This window comes from Centruroides sculpturatus, unplaced genomic scaffold (genome assembly GCF_000671375.1).
Source record: "Centruroides sculpturatus isolate CEXI.00-Female unplaced genomic scaffold, Cexi_2.0 scaffold228, whole genome shotgun sequence".
Taxonomy (NCBI): Eukaryota; Metazoa; Arthropoda; class Arachnida; order Scorpiones; family Buthidae; genus Centruroides; species Centruroides sculpturatus.
In genome coordinates, this window is record NW_019384467.1 from 765,999 (window position 1) to 783,593 (window position 17,595).

The 17,595-nt window shown below is 30.7% G+C and overlaps 1 protein-coding gene across 1 annotated transcript in view; it reads right to left on the reverse strand.

Annotated features, from left to right (window-relative positions):
* Nucleotides 1-17,595, reverse strand: part of LOC111621071 (copine-3-like) — a 92,939-nt gene that overhangs the window by 51,616 nt on the left and 23,728 nt on the right. The window contains exons 7-11 of the mRNA XM_023363130.1: nt 15,123-15,212; nt 14,100-14,195; nt 13,919-14,008; nt 9,762-9,821; nt 3,789-3,919 (exon numbers count right to left, since the gene is read on the reverse strand). Of these exons, the coding sequence (XP_023218898.1) occupies nt 3,789-3,919; nt 9,762-9,821; nt 13,919-14,008; nt 14,100-14,195; nt 15,123-15,212 (467 nt within the window). The remainder of the gene's footprint in view (nt 1-3,788; nt 3,920-9,761; nt 9,822-13,918; nt 14,009-14,099; nt 14,196-15,122; nt 15,213-17,595) is intronic.

The following is a 17,595-nucleotide window of genomic DNA, read 5'->3' on the forward strand; positions in this document are numbered from 1 at the left end:
TAGTATAACAAGAGTGATTATTTCACTTTTATCCACATCCATTTTCAGTTGTGTTGTTGCTGTTAGTTCCTTGTCAAAGACAACATTTCTGAAGATTCCAACCTTTCCTCCAACCAAAACTCTGTATCCTTTTATATTTTGATCATACTCTACAAAGATTCCTTCCTTGCTCTTTGGGTCTAGTTTTTGTCTTCTAGCTTCAGGAACATGTATGAAACATTTGAAACCAAATACACGCAAATGATCAGTATGGATTCTCTTTCCTGTTAATATTTCAATTGAGGTTCTGTCTGTGGCATTGCTTTTTCCTGTCAAATTGATGACATGAACTGCTGTATGTATTGCTTAAGCCCACATGTTTTTGTCAAGTCCTCTTGCATACAGCAAGAATCTTGCTAGCTCAACTACTGTTTTATTATCTCTTTCTATTTTTCCATTTTGTTCAGGAGAATATCCTACTGTTGTCTGATGACAGATGCCCTTACACACTAAATAATTGGACAATTTTTGATTCACAAACTCACGTCCTCTATCAGTATAAATAGCTTTCACTGTTTTTCCTGTTTGATTCTCTATATATGCTATGAAGTTCTTTACTTGGTCAGGTGCTGCTTCTTTTGCTTTTAGTGTTTTTACAGTGCGAAAATTTGAGAAATCATCTCTGAACAGGATGTAGTATTTGGAGCCACCTATAGAACTAATTTCCATTGGTCCTCCCAATATCCACATGAATTAATTCTCCTATTTCTTGAGTGCCAGTTTCACTTTTGCTAAAAGGCAACCTATGAGCTTTTCCCATCATACAGCCTTTACAGATATTATCTTCCATTTATTAGTCACCTCAATTTCCATTCGCTTTAATATATCTTTTACATATCTTTTCTTCTGATGTGCCAGTCTTTCATGCCACACTTACAAGGGGTCAATGGCATTCACTACATGTACTTTTCCCTCTTGGGTTACTACTGCATGTGGTAGTCCTCCAACTTTTAAACCTTTAGCCACAATTTGTCTGTTTCTTTTAAAAGAAATTTTTCATCATCAGACTCATAAGTGAGTCCTTTCTCAACTAATGTTGTGATAGAACTCTCTATCACAACATTAGTTGAGAAAGGACTCATTTCGCCCACATTTGGGTACATGAAAAACTTGTTAGCTCTACACTTTTATATGCACATCTGCTGAGAGAAAACTTCACAGCTATGGAACCTTCTCCAATAGCCAGCATCTCAGAATCATTTCCCACTTTTATCACTACAAGAGAGGTGTTTTGTTTGTATTCTTTGAACTATTCTTTCCTGTTCGTCATATGATCAGTAGCTGCACTATCAGCAATCCATATATCTAGTTTGATTTGCATTTGATTTCTTCCAGTGACTCATGCTTCAGTTTCTTTTTGGCAATGTGTCCTTTCATTCCACAGATTCTGCAGATAGTAAAACATTGATTTTGTTTTGGATGCGATAAGCCAGGACACAAACTATACCAGTTGTTCTTCCTCTGTTCCCTTTTGAGTTTTCCAGTTCCCTTTTTACTGTATCTGCTGTTACATTGTAGAGCCTCAGCCTGTCCATTGTCTTTCTCAATCTCTCCCTGTTTAAGCCTGAACTCTTCCAGTTTTAATCGTGCCATCAGAGTCTCAAGATTTCTTCTGTTCTCATTCATAGATTCCTATGCTGTCACAAAGTGTTTATATTCTGGGGGAAAGACTGATTATTTTGCATACCACTGAATCATCATCTTCAGTTTTGTCAAAGATTCTCAGTTTTTCTCTTATTCCTTCTAATCTAGAAAACATAGATGTTATAGATTTGCCATCTTCATATTTAAACAAGTGATATTCCTTTAGTGCAATTTCCTTTGACAGATATGACTTTTCCTCATACATGATAAGTAGTTTGTTCCACATTTCAATTATGTCTTACAATTTCTTATTGCTGAAAGTGCCTCTCCTGTTACTGTACTGCCTATCACCAATTTGGCAGTTTTTTCTGCTCTGAACCAGAGCAACAACTCTTTCTTATATTTTTCTTTCTCTGTTGTACTAACATTGTTTTCCAGGGTGTTCTGGCTTTTTATGCATTTCAGTTACAACTTCCCAGCAATCCTTGCTGTCTAGTAATATTTTAACTTGAAACTTCCAGTTTTCCAAGATATTTTTCATAAATTTTTCTATACCTATATTCATTGTTTCCATCTCCAAGTATTTAGCAATTAATTTTGAATGAGCTAGAGAAACAAAGAAGCTGACTTATACAAGGTAATAGCAGCTTTTCATTGAGTCTAGTCTGGCACAATGAAATGGTGACTCGGTTGTTCTTGACAAATCTGACGACTTCTGTATCGAATCTTTAGACACAACTACGCTCTGCTACCATGTTAATGTTTTGCCATGTTTCTTATAAAGACACTTTCAGTTTCAATCCAACAACATTTACTTGTAATTTATTAAAATAAAAAAATATATGGAGACTTGGCTCTGCTTAACGTACACCTCTAGTCTCTTAACTCTGGCGCCAACTGACCACAATGCCCCCTTTCATTCTCTCTGGTTTTTACTTACTAAATTAAATACTCCCAAAAATTTTCCACAGTTAAAAATCATATGGTAAATCAAGTGCAGGGACCAATTTGGTCAATTGGTCCAAGTGACCTTTGACCAATATTTCCCTGACTGAAAATCATATCTTATACTTGCCCTGCAGTATATGCTTTTCAATAAACTCAATGCAAAATAATACAGAATATGAACTTTGGGTAGACCACTATGATTCACATATGACCTATGGCTGAGCATTTGCAAGGATTGAAAATACAATACCCATGATCTCTACAGGTTTAGGTTAGACAAATGAAGTAATGCTTAGTGCATCCAAACACCACTTCATTTGCCTTGTGTTCACAATGCCCATGATTCCAAGAGCTATAAGAATTCCCACCTTATGTAAAAGCTATCTTGCAAGTAATTTACAAATAGCAGAAACAACAAAATATGAATTTAAATATGAATTTTAATTAAGATATGTTTTTTGGAAAATTTTTTACTGTTTTTGCCCCTTTGCCTCTGGAGGTGCAAGGATCCCTTAGGTCTCCAAGTGTACCATCAAGCTCCTGGTATTTACCACACTGAATTATCAAATAAGTGAATGAAATCATCAAAATTAAAACATTTGGATGCCCAAAATCACAAATACTCAAATAAACCAATAGATTTTAACCAGTAGAATACTCATTTTCTTATTTATGTTCTGCCAAAAACAGCATAAAATGCACTCTATACATTTTATGAAGTTTCAGAACTGATAGCTAAGACAGAGTATTTGTATAGTATTGGGAAAGTTTAATATGCTATACAATGAACATTGTAATATCTTGATTTTATAGAAAAAGGAAGTGTTCACTAGCTGCAATACAGTTAAAGACAGAATTGAGAATATGGGAAAGAATAGAAGAAATTTTTGTTTCTAGGATACAGAATATTCAGTTTTTTTCATTACAAGTGGATGAGAGCATAGACATTGCAGATAACTCTAATTTGATGTGCTTTGTAACATATGTTGTCAAAGCACATCAAAGAACAGCAGTTAAAATCATTCAGAAGCTTAAAAATTTTTTCATCATTCATAAAGTTTACCTTCTCAAAAGCAAATTGTGAAAACAATAATATATGAAATTACTAGAATTATATAATAATTTTTATTTTGAAGACTTGAAAAATTTTATGTAAGAAATACAAAAAATGTATAAATTAAAAAAAGAAATTTATTATTATTTATTTAAAATATTACCTATCATAATCTTGAATAACATTCCCAACAGCCCAAATAGCTTTCATGTAGTCATTTGGTTGATTACTTATATAATGAAGTGAACCAGGATCTGCAGGATTTCCATTTGATCCAGTGAAATCAATTGCTACCTAAAAATAAAAATACGGCAAAAATAATTAAAATGTTTTAAAAATAAATAATAATAATAATAATGAGTTAATATTTTTTCATATGGTTCCTTAAAAGCATAAAATAACAATTTACATTTTCAAATAATATATAAAAATGGATAGAGAAAAATTTTTGGGTGTAAAAACACATTAATTAAATTTTTAAATGAACTTTATAATATGTAAAATCTTATAAAAATATGTTAAACTGATTTTATTACATCTTACATTTATGTAGAAATTTAATTTAATTTAATTTAATATTATATTTAATTTAAATATAATATTAAGGAATAAACAATCAAATTAAAAATTGAACACTATACAGTACTATTACAACTTTTTACTATGCATATCAAACAAATATAAATTTATCAGTTAGTAATACTTTTATACTTTACTTTTTATACCTTCATTGACAAAGTTTGTTTTATAATTCAATGTTAATTTTAATTTTTTATAAAACAGTAGAATAATAAAATACATTATAATACTGAGTATAAGCATTATTTCATATAACAAGTAATGTTTCATTTTTTTTAAACAGATAAAATATAACTGAAAAAATAATTCAAATCAGAAACTTAGAATTGAATAAAAATAAAGAAAAAATTTAGTCTTATAATACATAGCACTGAATAATAAAAAAATAATAAATTAAATAAAAACAAATTAATTTACTAAAAACTTAAAATACATTATATGTGGGAATTTCTCAGTTAATGTCACTTAATTGGATAGTGGTGGCGCTGTCTTCAAAGAGATAAGAAATGGAATTTTTCTGCTCCTGCATTTTTAAAGTTTTTTTTTATAATTCTTATTATTTGTTATAAGTGTTATACATTTTTTGAAAGCGTTATTTATAACGAACAAGAATATGTTAAGTTTGTACAATTTGGATACTCCTCTCTGAAATTACACGTTTTTGAAACTTCCGGTTATTCGGGCTTGATTTTCCGGACTATCTCAACCGTTCAACCGGAACCTGATCTAGTGGCTTACTCGCACTACTTAAGTGAGTACATGTTTCAAATTTTGGGGTTCCAGGCCCGGTATTTAAGGAGTTATTAACCACTTCCTGTTATTTTTCGGCAAGCCGTAACTCGTTTCCGGTGGGCTATATCCGAATAATTTCCAGTCGCTTCTTAGAAGACATCAAATGTGAATTTATCCCAAAATTTCACAAGTATAGCTTTAATAGTTTTTAAATTATTGATGTTCTATGAAATCTTTAATTTTCAACATTGACCTCTACTACTAGAATTTTCTAGAACATTTCACGGAAGTTGTATTTTCTCTGTTTCTATTAATAATTTCCTATACATATCATTTATTTCTAGATTCGTCTGGAGTAGAGGAAGACGTTGCACATAATTATAAGCTAACAAAATTAATATATTAGACGATATTAATATTTTAAGATAAAATTTATTATTTTCTTCAGTATGGAATCTGAAATACAAATATTCCATGATACTGCTTATGGTATTTATGACGAGATTAAGAGATATTCCCTGCAAAATCGAAATGCTAAATTTGGGGTAGAGTGTCATTTAACATATATATTGACACAATTCACCAGAATTATAGAATTAGCAGAATCTACTCTTAAGAATAATAATTTAGTTGAACGAACACTTTCAAAGTTAGTTACTAAAGAGGATTTGCAAGACTTTAAAGATGCTCAATTTGATGAATCTAAAGAAATTCTAATGGATATTCAATCCGCAGTACATAACCAAAGGAAAACTACTTCTGACAGTGTTGCTGGCGAAAAAGTTCCTAGCACCCTTAGTTATAGAGATACCCTACTAAAAGGAATAAAACCAACCTTACCTGCAAATGAACCACCTCCACCAGAATACACAGTTTTGGTATATAGTGATAAAGTCGGTGCCACTTGTGATGAAACTAAACGTAATCTAACTAATAACGTGCAACCTGATAAACTTGGCATAGGGATACGTAGAATAAGGAAGATTAGGAATGGAGGACTTGCAATTGATTTAAGCCATAAGAATGAGGTAGGCTATTTTAAAGAGAATGTTGAACAAGTTCCTGGCTTGGTTTCCAGACTGCCGAAAAAGCGACTTCCACTAATCAAAATTGCTTCCGTTCCTAAAGGTATCAATAAAGACGATCTCATATTAGATATCTTTGAGCAAAACGTGTACCTTCTAGAAACTTTTACTGATCGCACTTTTGCTGAACATGCTACTATTAGATTTCCGCTTAAAGAAAAGAATGAAAATTATCTTTCATGGATTCTAGAGGTATCTCCACAGGTTAGGGAGAAATTAGTAAAGGCAGGGAAAATTCATCTTCTTTGGTCGACGTGTCAAGTTTTTGACTTTTTTCCTATTACTCAATGTTATCGTTGCTTATCTTTTGGTCACATAGCAAAAAATTGTACCTCAACAGACAATGTGTGTAGTCATTGTAATGAGAATCATCTATATAAAAACTGCCAGAACAAACATAATTCACCAAAGTGTGCCAATTGTTTACGAGAAAACAGAGCACATAACTGTCATAATACAATGGATAAAACTTGTCCAGTATATCTTAAGGAAAAAACCAAATTCCAACAAAGGATTAATTATCATATATAGATATTTGCATAGACTACTTCACGTCTTTATACAGTACATCGTCAAGTATACTGTTGTATTCTGCATACTTTGATTTATTTATAATCGTCTGTTTTTTTTTTTTCTAAAAATCAAAGGACACATTACTCAACGTTAGTGTTGGCCTCAACTTTGGAGAGTTGCTGATTTCTGTGTATTTTTATTGTGATTTGTGGACACGTGTTTCATGACTATGATAAAATTTGTTTACTCTTCTCTAATAATAGCAACTCACCGAGTATGTATGTAGTTGTATAGTAGTATATAGTTATTAATAGTTAAGCCAACTTTGTTTTCTTACATATTGCTTTTTACATTTATGATATTGATATATCCTATGTATTTATTTCCTGTTATGTTATGTTAACAGTTATATATAATATGTATTTATAGTTTAGTATTTTATTGTATGTATATAGTTGTATATAGTATATATTTTAATTTATTTTATTTCTTCATCATTAGTCTATTGTGTATAACATGTACTTCTGAGCATTGCTATTGTATTGAGTTTAGCCGGTAATGCTTTCTGCGGGGCCGGCCTGTATATATATTTATTTATATGTACAATAAATAATGAATGAATGAAGTTAATGTCACTTCATTCAGTGCAACATTATAATGTACTTTATAATATGAACTAGAAGATTACTTAATGCAGTGCAATTCATTGTAATACAGTAATTGCCTATCTAATACATGTAGGTTACAACTGTACTACGTTTAACAGAATTTGTGGTAGAATAAAATCCAAAAGTTCAGGAACTTGACATATAGTTATCTTCCTTGAATAGTTTAAAAAGCAATGTACAACCTTTCAAACTAATCATCTTGGACAACAAGACACTTTTTCCAGCATCCATACAGCATCTTTTGCAACCACCCATAATACCTCTTGTAATGTTGCTTTTACCTCATTTGATGACTGAAAACAACACCCCTGCAGATGTTGTTTCATCAGTATAAAGAGGTAAAAATCAAAAGGTACTAAGTCCAGTGAACAGGTAGGAGGTGAAAGCACATTAGTACCATTTTTGGCAAGAAATTTTGTAACCATTAGAGACTAATGTGTAGACATGTTGTCATGAAGAAGGTACTATTATCTACTTTGCCATATCACAGGTTGTTTATGACAGATGGACTCACACAAACAATATAAAATATCCAGATATGTGGCAAAGTGAACAATGGTATCTTTTCCATGACAATGCACCTGCATATCAGTCCATAATGGTCACAAAGTATTTTACCAGAAATGATAATGTGCTTCCACATTCTGCCTATTCACCCAACTTAACCCCTTGTGATTTTTACTTCTTTGCACTGGTAAAACATCTGCAGAGACATCAAACAAGATAAGAGCAGCATTGCAAGAGGCATTACAGGTAGTTACAAAAGATGGCTTATGGCAACGCTTCCAGAAGTTGTACGAATGCTGGAAAAAGTGTATCATTGTCCAAGAGGATTAGTTTGAAAATGATTTTGTGTTGTTTTTTAAACTATTCAAGGCAAGGAAATATATGTTATGTTCCAAAACTCTTGGACCCTATCATATATGACTATACTTTTAAAAATTAACTTTAATAGAAAAAAATGACATAAATATAAGCAAATAGTAAAAAATAGATTAACACCATCTAAAATCTACTTTTAACTTATGCAATTTTTTTATTAAAATAGTATTTCTAAAAGGATATAAATTTGTTGTAATAATTTTTATATTATTCTATTAAACAGTGTATATTGTATGCTTTTTAGAAATAAAGTTTTAATATTAAAATTCTTTTGCATAATAACATTTTCCAGTTTTATTAAATTAATTATTACAAACACAAAAAGGTCTAAATTAAAATTTAATTGTCTGATATTCACATAATATTCAAAATACATGTTTCAGTCAAGAATTCAATGTAAATTTTTGTAAAAACTGTCAACAAGTTTTCTTGAATTTTGTTAAAAAAATATACCTTATTTTCACAGAATGACTTGGTGCCAGTTAAACTGCAACTAACATAAAATCAATCAGATTAAATAAGCAACTAGTTTTGTTAGGTGTTTAATAAAATAACAACATTGTAATTTGACTGACTTAAAATCAGGAAGAGAGTTTTTGTTTACAAGACAATAAAACAATTAACAACTTATTGACATTAGTAGTAGTAGTAGTAGTAGTTAGTCAGTCAGTGTGAGCTACACTGACCATCTACCCCAACTTTAAAAATAGCACCTTCCTCTCAAATTTCATACAAAGCCAATGTTAATTGGTGTAAGCTGAGATAAATTACAGGAGTTTTTTAAATTTAATATGTTTATTTTTGATACACGACAAACCCTGAGGTTCAATGGCAAGGATTGAAATCAGCAATTCTCAATGCAGCTGAAAAAAACAATCGGATATAAAAATCCAGAAAAGAATAAGCCATGGATGACAAATGAAATCTTACAGCTCATGGATAAAAGAAAGAAGCATAAAAATAAAAGTCATCAAATGTATACAAATATACATAGACAAATACAGAAAGAAATTGTAAGAGCAAAAGAAAACGGGCTAAAATTAAAATGCAAAGAAATGGACTTACTGGAGAGAGACCATAACTCCAAAGAACTACATAAAAAGATAGTGGAAATTTTCCTGTTAGTTCCCCAAAGAACAGGATGTGTGGAAAAAAAAAGATGACAAATAACAACAGACATGGAAGAAATGAAAAAATCATGGGAGGAATATATTCGAACACTTTATTAAGACCAAAGATACTTCGAAGAACCTGAGACAGATGAAGAAGGCCCAGACATCATGGAAGAAGTGAGACATGCAGGAAGGTAAAGCAACTGGACCAGATGGAATACCAATTGAACTTATTAAAAACATAGGGAATGAAGGAATAGTAGCTTTAACAAGAATTTTAAACATCATTTACAAAAAAGGGGATCTATTATGGTACCTTCACCCAAGAAAACAGGAACTGTAAAACATTGTGAACACAGAACAATTAGCTTGCTAAATCATATAAGCAAAATTCTGCTAAAAATCATCCTCTAGAGAGAGATGTATAACCTTACTTAAACCAGCATGTCAGCTTTTAGCATATGGAAATATCTGATTTCATGGGTCTCCCCCAGATAAACCAGCATGCTGGTCATTCTGCAAAAATATGGTATAACAATGAATACTAACTTAAATTGTTACTTACTGTGAAATTAATTTGAGTTCCACCAAATATATAATCTAGAAATGAGTAATTCTTTATCACCTAAATTAAAGAACATAATTTTATTAAAATTATCATTTCGTATATTTTATCCTATTTAATTTAGTTCATAATATTAAATAAGTTTAATATTAAACTTAAAATCATATCAAAATAAATAGTTGCATTCTATAAAGGAATTTTAAATGGCAAAATATTAAATATCTCTTTAGAATTCTGGAATCGTGTAAATTTAGCCTTTACAGTTATTATTCAAATTTAGTCTTTTAAAAAATTTGTATTCTTAATGTATTATTCTTGAAAATGGATAGCAGTTCTTAAATATGCTAAATTTTCCATTATGTTAAAATCTAGTAAAATAAGATGTACTCATTTTCTTCTACAATTAGTTTTTTTAAATACTAAGCTGATCGAGAAAGTAAGTACTGTTTGCGCATATCTCCCGCACATCTGACAGCACGAAGGTTGCGCATGCATAGTTACATCCTTCAACTCCAGAACAAATTATCGTAGCCATTTTGTTTTGATTATGTTAACGTTTCAAGTCATTGTTTATTGGTAATCATGTTTAAAGCAATCGATTGGCCTGCCAGCTGTGAAATAAGAGCTGTTATCAAGTTTTTGAACGTGAAAAATGTTTGACCTTGTGAAATTTATCATCAGATAAGTGAAACTTATGGAGAGAATGCAATAAGTGAAGGTATGGTGAGAAAGTGGGTTAGGATGTTTAATTTAACAAAGAAAGGGAAAATATCCAGACGAGGAGCGCAGTGGAGCCCGTCGTTCTTCACCGAAGAATTGGTGTGCTGCATCGACGAACAAGTTTGTTCCAATAGGCGATTCACGATTTCTGATTTGCCAATGCTTTTTCAAAACATTTCATGATCTTTATTACACGAAATTGTGACTGAACATTTGCACTAAAAAAATTGTGTGCACGATGGGTACTGAAAACACCTACAGACGTTCAAAAACAGAAACGCATGGGAGCAGCCTTGGAGCTTTTGCAGCATTATGCGACAGAAGGAAATAATTTTTTCAAAAAGGATTGTCACAGGCGATGAAACATGGATTTGTCACGAGACACCTGAAACGACGAAACGACAGTCACTGGAATGGCAGCACACTGGTTCTCCAAAATCCAAGAAAGCAAAGCCACCTCTTTCTTCAAGAAAAATCATGTGCACCATATTTTGGGACTGTCAAGACTGGATGGAACAAGGCACAACAATCAATGCTACAGCCTACTGTGAGACATTGAAGTTACAGCACGCAATACAGAACAAAAGGCGTGGACTGCTGACTTCTGGCATTGTGTTTGTGCATGACAACACGCGGCCGCATACCGCACGCGTAACAACAATGCTGCTTGAGTCATTTCGCTGGGAACAATTCTATCACCCTCCTTATAGTCTGGACCTAGCTCCATCTGACTTCCATTTGTTTTCTCATCTCAAGAAATTTCTTGCCAGCCACCACTTTGCAAGTGATGATGAGATCAAGGTAAATGTCCAGAACGGGTTCAGGTCGCAGGCAGCCAAATTCTACGAAGCGGCAAGTATGTTGAAATTAGTGCCAAAATATGACACATGCCTTAATTCGCATGGTGAATATGTCAAAAAGTAGTTTAAGATATGTAGATTTTTCTGTAATAAAATACAAATGAAAACAAATTGCAAATCTTTTTTAATACACAAACAGTACTTACTTTCTGGATGAGCTTAGTACATCCCAATTTTTTTCTTTTGTTTCATTACAGTATAATATTAAATCCTACCAATTTACAAATTATTTTTATTAATATATCATATTGAGATAGTATTGTGTGTTCTTTTTACCTTACGTGATTCATTCGTAAATTCATTTACTCTCCATCATTTTATATTTTCTATATAATTTTTTCATCCCAAACTTCAATTATTTGTTGTATTATACTGTCAATTTTAGATTACATCTAATATTTATTACTTTTCATTTGTGTCTTTCAAAAATTTTATTTATTTATTTATCAAATATTTATCATTTTTACCCTTGAAGTACTTCCTAAGCAATAACATTGGTTTATTAATAGATATTTTAATTACTACCAGTTTTGTTTTCACTTTCCATTTATACTGATTGCTAAAGAAGCAAGAGAGAAAGATAACCAATCAATTTTTAATGTTATACTTATTAGGAGTAAGAATAAATTGTAAGCAACACACAACAAAAAACCTTCATCGTGTGTTCTTGTATAATTTGTTCTCTCAAGCAATTTTATGCTTGCTCCTAACAAGTATTAAAGCTTCATTAAACATTTCAGTTACATATTTAAATTTCATCTTTCAAATTCATCTCTCTCTTTAGATATCTAGAGAGAAATACCATTCATTTATTATTTTGCTAAATATAATATTTCATTTAGTGATTATTAGGAAGGATAATAATTTTTCTAACAGCAACTGAATAGAAATCATATTGTATTAAATAACTTAAGAGTAAGATGGTATATCTGTAGAAAAATAATAATTATTGTAAGTTATATCAATTTTTGTCCTTCTTTCTTACCAAAAACTTTAAATATTAATAAATGTTTTGCTTCTTGATTATTGTTTTAATATTTAAGATTGTTTAGAACAGATGATTAGAATAATTTGGCAAAAAGATAAGCAAAGTGTTATCTATTGTTAGTTTTAGTAACTGATATGTGATTAGCTGCCATTTATGCCATCCAAATATTCAATCTAAATTTTTTTTTCTTTAAAAAAATCATCTACAGGGTGGTCATAAAGTCCTGTCACCACTACAAAAAATTAATCATATGTTCCATTTGTTGTTTGTTTTAGACTTTAAAAAATGTCAATAATGGCTGATACTATACCATTGAAGGTTTACTCAATAGTTGTTGGGTTTACGAAAGGGAAAGAGCATAAAACAACGAAAGAGGTACATGCAGACTTCCAACAGGAATTTGGACAACACCCCTACAAAACGGATAGCTCAAAGGATAAGCTTACACATTTTTCTTTGGAATATACCTAGTTCTTCAGAACACTTCCACATTGGTTTCACAGGCAATCTCAGCATCAACTTCTTGACTTTGCTGCATTTTTCATGCCTACTACTTCAATTATCCTTTGCACTAACTTGTAAAAATCTTGGGTTCCCACCAGAAAAGTGTTCGTTTGGAGGACTGTTGTACAAATCTCTGCTAGAAGTCTGCATGTACTTCTTTTCCTTGCTTTCCCTTTAATAAACCCAATAACTAGCAAATGTACATTCTTCAATTGTGTAATTACTTGAATCAGTCATTTTTTGTATTCTTTTATCCAAAACAAACAACAAATGATTAATTTTCTATGGGGTGATGGAACGTTACTCCCATCCTACAATTTTAGAAGATGTAGCTAATAATCCAGTAAATATAGTAGTAATTTAATAAAAAATACAATGGGGCAGATTTAATACTATTTGTTGGTTTTAGCTTAAAACAAGCTTTAAAAACAAAAAACTAAATATCAAAAAATGTTCATTTTGTTTTTTCCCTTATCCGCCTTTTATCAGAGACAAAGAACTTAGAACAGAAAAACAAATATCCTTGGTATAAGTTCTTTGTCTTTGATAAAAGGCAGATAAGGGAAAAATAAAATCAACATCTTTAGATTTTTAATTTTTTGTTTTTAAAGCTTGTTATTAAGCTAAAACCAACAAATAGTAATTTTTAAAAATATATGTATATATTTTTTAAAATTACTATTTGTTGTATATACAAATATAAACATCTATTAACCTAATTTTGATTATGGTCAAATAAATTTAATTATTAAATAATTGATATAATATTAAGTAATTTTACTTAGAAGTAGACATTAGGGACCATTTCTTGATAAAATTAATATTATAAATTATACATGTAAATATTTTTTTATAGAAATAACTATATTAAAATTACTTTTTCTTTTTTCTCAAAACCCTGTAGCAAATTACAGAAAATTTCTATAAATTTGCTACAACTTTTTAGATTATTTTTATCTTAAAAACTTTTAACATTATAAAGATAACAATAAAAGATCTTATATCTTAAAGATATAAAATATTTCTCTAATAGATAAGTAAAATAATAACATTTTTTAATTTAATCAAAAATATTAAAATTAAACCTTGCATGATGATAGATAAATTATTCCTGAATTCTTATATGAAGAACCTTTTCTTTCTTTTTTCTTCTTATTGATACAAGGCCATTCAATCTGACCAAAAATAAATTTAATTGTTCTATTTTAGAAAACAATTTCATCATTTTAATTAAAAGAACAATGTAATAAATAAAGCAGTTTATACCTGCTGATGTTGAGCTTCTAAAATCTGTGCAAGATTTGTATTACATTCACCTATTAAATCATGACCTCCATCATCATCATAATCATAACAGCTTATCTAAAACAAAATATAATACAGATTCAGTAATGTTTTTACATTGTTAATGAATTAATTACAGACTTTCGTATTAAGAAGTTCTATATCGATCACGAACAATCTGTGGCATCCAGGGCTTAGGAAATGCAATTTTATCTTCCTGTTTTCTGTCTCATGCCATTATATAATCTTAATTACGGCTGACATTTGTGATGAACATTCAAACTAAACTCAACTAATAAAAAAAAAATGAGAATAAACTATATATTACTAGTTTACATATCATTAGTATATATTATTTTAGTGCCTAGGGTACTGGCAACTATAGAGTACATTGGTACTCAGCAGGCAAAAGCCTGCAACTCCTAAAAAATGTATGTAACCCACCAGAAGCCTTGTTTCCTTGAAGCCCATATCCAGAAAAGGTTGTTCATCTCTGTTCTATGTTATGAATTTTTCTGTGGAGTATTGGAAATGCATCTTTTTCACATTTAAAAATGTCCCTATTTAAGGAAGTTTAATTTCTTCATAAACAAATTTTGAAAGTACTGTCTATTCTGACCTCTTAAGATAAGGTTAAAATAAATATTCATTTTTTGATATATCAAAAACAGTAAGAAATAGCTTCTTGTCAGCAAGAAGACATTCCAGATGAAAGTTTTGATTATTTTAATAAATTTATATTGTTCATTTAAAGTAAATTAACATTTTGTAAAAAAAAAAAACAAATGATGGAAAAAATTACTATTTTTCAAAATAAATTGAAATAATAAGAATTATTTTGTACTTAAGTTTTCCCTCAATTTCTATAAAAAATACCATATCTTCTGTTTGATTTTTTCATGTAAAATGCATGCATAACACAATTTTGTTACAACAAACTTTTTAGAGAGATTTAAACAACTTTGCTACAACTTTCTAAACTGAAAATAAAATAATTCAACTTACTAAAATTGCTGCTTCAGCATTATTTCCTCCAAGTGTTTGCATATTAATTTGGAAAGTCTTCCAAACAGGATTTAAATTATTTTTTATAACCTGTAATATATAATCATTTAAGAATTTATCATATTAAAAATGCTATTAAAGTTTACAAAATTGTATAAATAGAATAAACTAGCAAATGAATCATGCATTGCCTGGGCAAAAATAACAGCAAAGATTAAGATTATTAGATTATATTATAGTATTTGATTTATAATTACAAAGGGTATCTTATGTAAGAGTTTATCACACCGAGTGACCAATCTAACACATTTTAAAAATTCTTTAAATTGCATACAATAGAGGAATAAAGAATTTTAAAATGCGTTAGATTGGTCACTCAGTGTGATAAACCCTTATGTAAGATAACATTCATAGTTATATAAATCAAATACTACAATATAACAAACATTAAAATGAAAACCATGTAAAGAGTTGGTTATTTCAGACTACCATTGTCATGTTTATCACGATGATATGAAATGGCACAATTTCATTGGTCAAGTAGACACCAATTGAAAATATATTATTTTAAATTTTTTAAGATATATTTTTTTCCTAATGTTAACTCACGTGTGGCTACCTCCTTCAGGGACATCAACCCAGTGTACAGCCATTTACCGGTCTCCAAGTTAAAGCAGCTCCTATGGCAGCATACAATTGTAGCGTGGCAACAAGAATGGGAGTGTATCTCAGAGCAGCACATTTCCCGGCAGTTCTTCCCAGACGTAGCAAGACGCCTCAGCTGGAAATGGATCCACCCTCAACACCAGATGTCACAGCTGCTTTCAGAACACAGTAAATTCAATGTCTACTTACATCGGTTTCTACACAGCGACACTGACTGCTGTCCTAACTGCGATGTGCGTGATGGGGTAAGGCATTATCTTTTGTGTTGCCCACTGCTGGAGGACATAAGGAATGAGCTCAAACTTTATGTTGAAGAAGATAATCTCAATTGGCCGTGTAAGCTGGAAATTTTAGTGTAGAGTAAAAAGTACTTTTCCCTTTTTCAAAGGATGGTCTTTACTTTAAAGGATAAGCTTTACTTTAACAGAACATTAATACATTGATAAAGGATTTTCCCCACTTTTCATATCTTTGTATTGCTGAAAATCTTATAATATCCTTATGCCTATTGCACTGTGCATTTACTCTGTGTCTGTTACTGTACAAGGTCTGTACACCATTTTCGCCTTGGCGTCCGTGTTCATGCGTGGTTCCATTTGTTTTGTTCAGGCCTCCATCAATGTACTTTCATTGTGTGTCTATGTTGCACTAGCATTGTGCAGGAACTGTATCCTCTCATACTGTACATATGTGAGCTTTTTTTGTTTTGACTAACCTTCACACAAACTGCAATGTCTTCGGTTTAGTGATTTACCACAACTCAAGACGTCATGATTTTATATTTACGTGTATTTTGTTTTTTTTTTTCCTCTTACGCTCACTGTCGGTTTTCCTGCTTGGCATGTCACCTCTATGTACACCCTGTATATATTCATCTCGACTGTGCCTAGCAGTGTCGGGCATAATAAAGTTTATTTTGTCTGTCTGTCTAAGAAATTGTGCCATTCACAGCCGAGTATCAAACGTTATCTGCCAATCAATCAAATTTCACGAAAAATGACCAAATATTTAAACTCAGCACTCTCAGAAACTACTTAAAACATATTTCTGCTTGCTGGTAACTTTGTATTATATAATTTTCCTATTCAAATGTTACCATACTGCTTGGTCTGATAGGAGGAAGGGAGTCAAAGTAATTTGACCAAAAGTAGTCATTGATCTCCTTCTAGAAGAGAAGATGGTCAACGACTACTAATTAACCCTTTTAAACTCATGATGTTTCACTGTTCATTGTTCGAAAATTGTCACTGCAAACTTTACTCACTCAAGGTCATTCAACTTATATTATTCAAAAATTTGCCAAAAATCCAGCAATTATCACACACATACGAAAAAATTCACGTTTATGTTACTTTTCATTGTTTACAGTAGTAAAGTTTCTTTTCGCTAGCATAAAAAAATTTATTCCAAAAGAATATGTTAAAAATGACAGTTTGAATATTATTTATAATTTACACAACTCGATCATAGATAAAATTTTTTGATTATATAGATCATTTCCGTGAGTAACCCTGCACAAACAGCCATTTTGTTCTGTACATTTTGATTAAAACAAACTCAAACAGTTTTTTACACAAAGAAATTTCTTGCTTCAAAAAAATTATAAATACTTAAAATAAAAATAAAATGCCATTTGGTATTAAATATGTGAAACAAGTGTACAGAATAATCTACAGTAGTGTAGTGCCATCTACGAATGGAATGTTTTATAAGAATCGTAAATTCTCAGATTGACAATAAATCGTCAAGTGATTTGTTTCATTAATTAATTACTTGACGATATATCAAGAAATGATTGCAAAAGGAT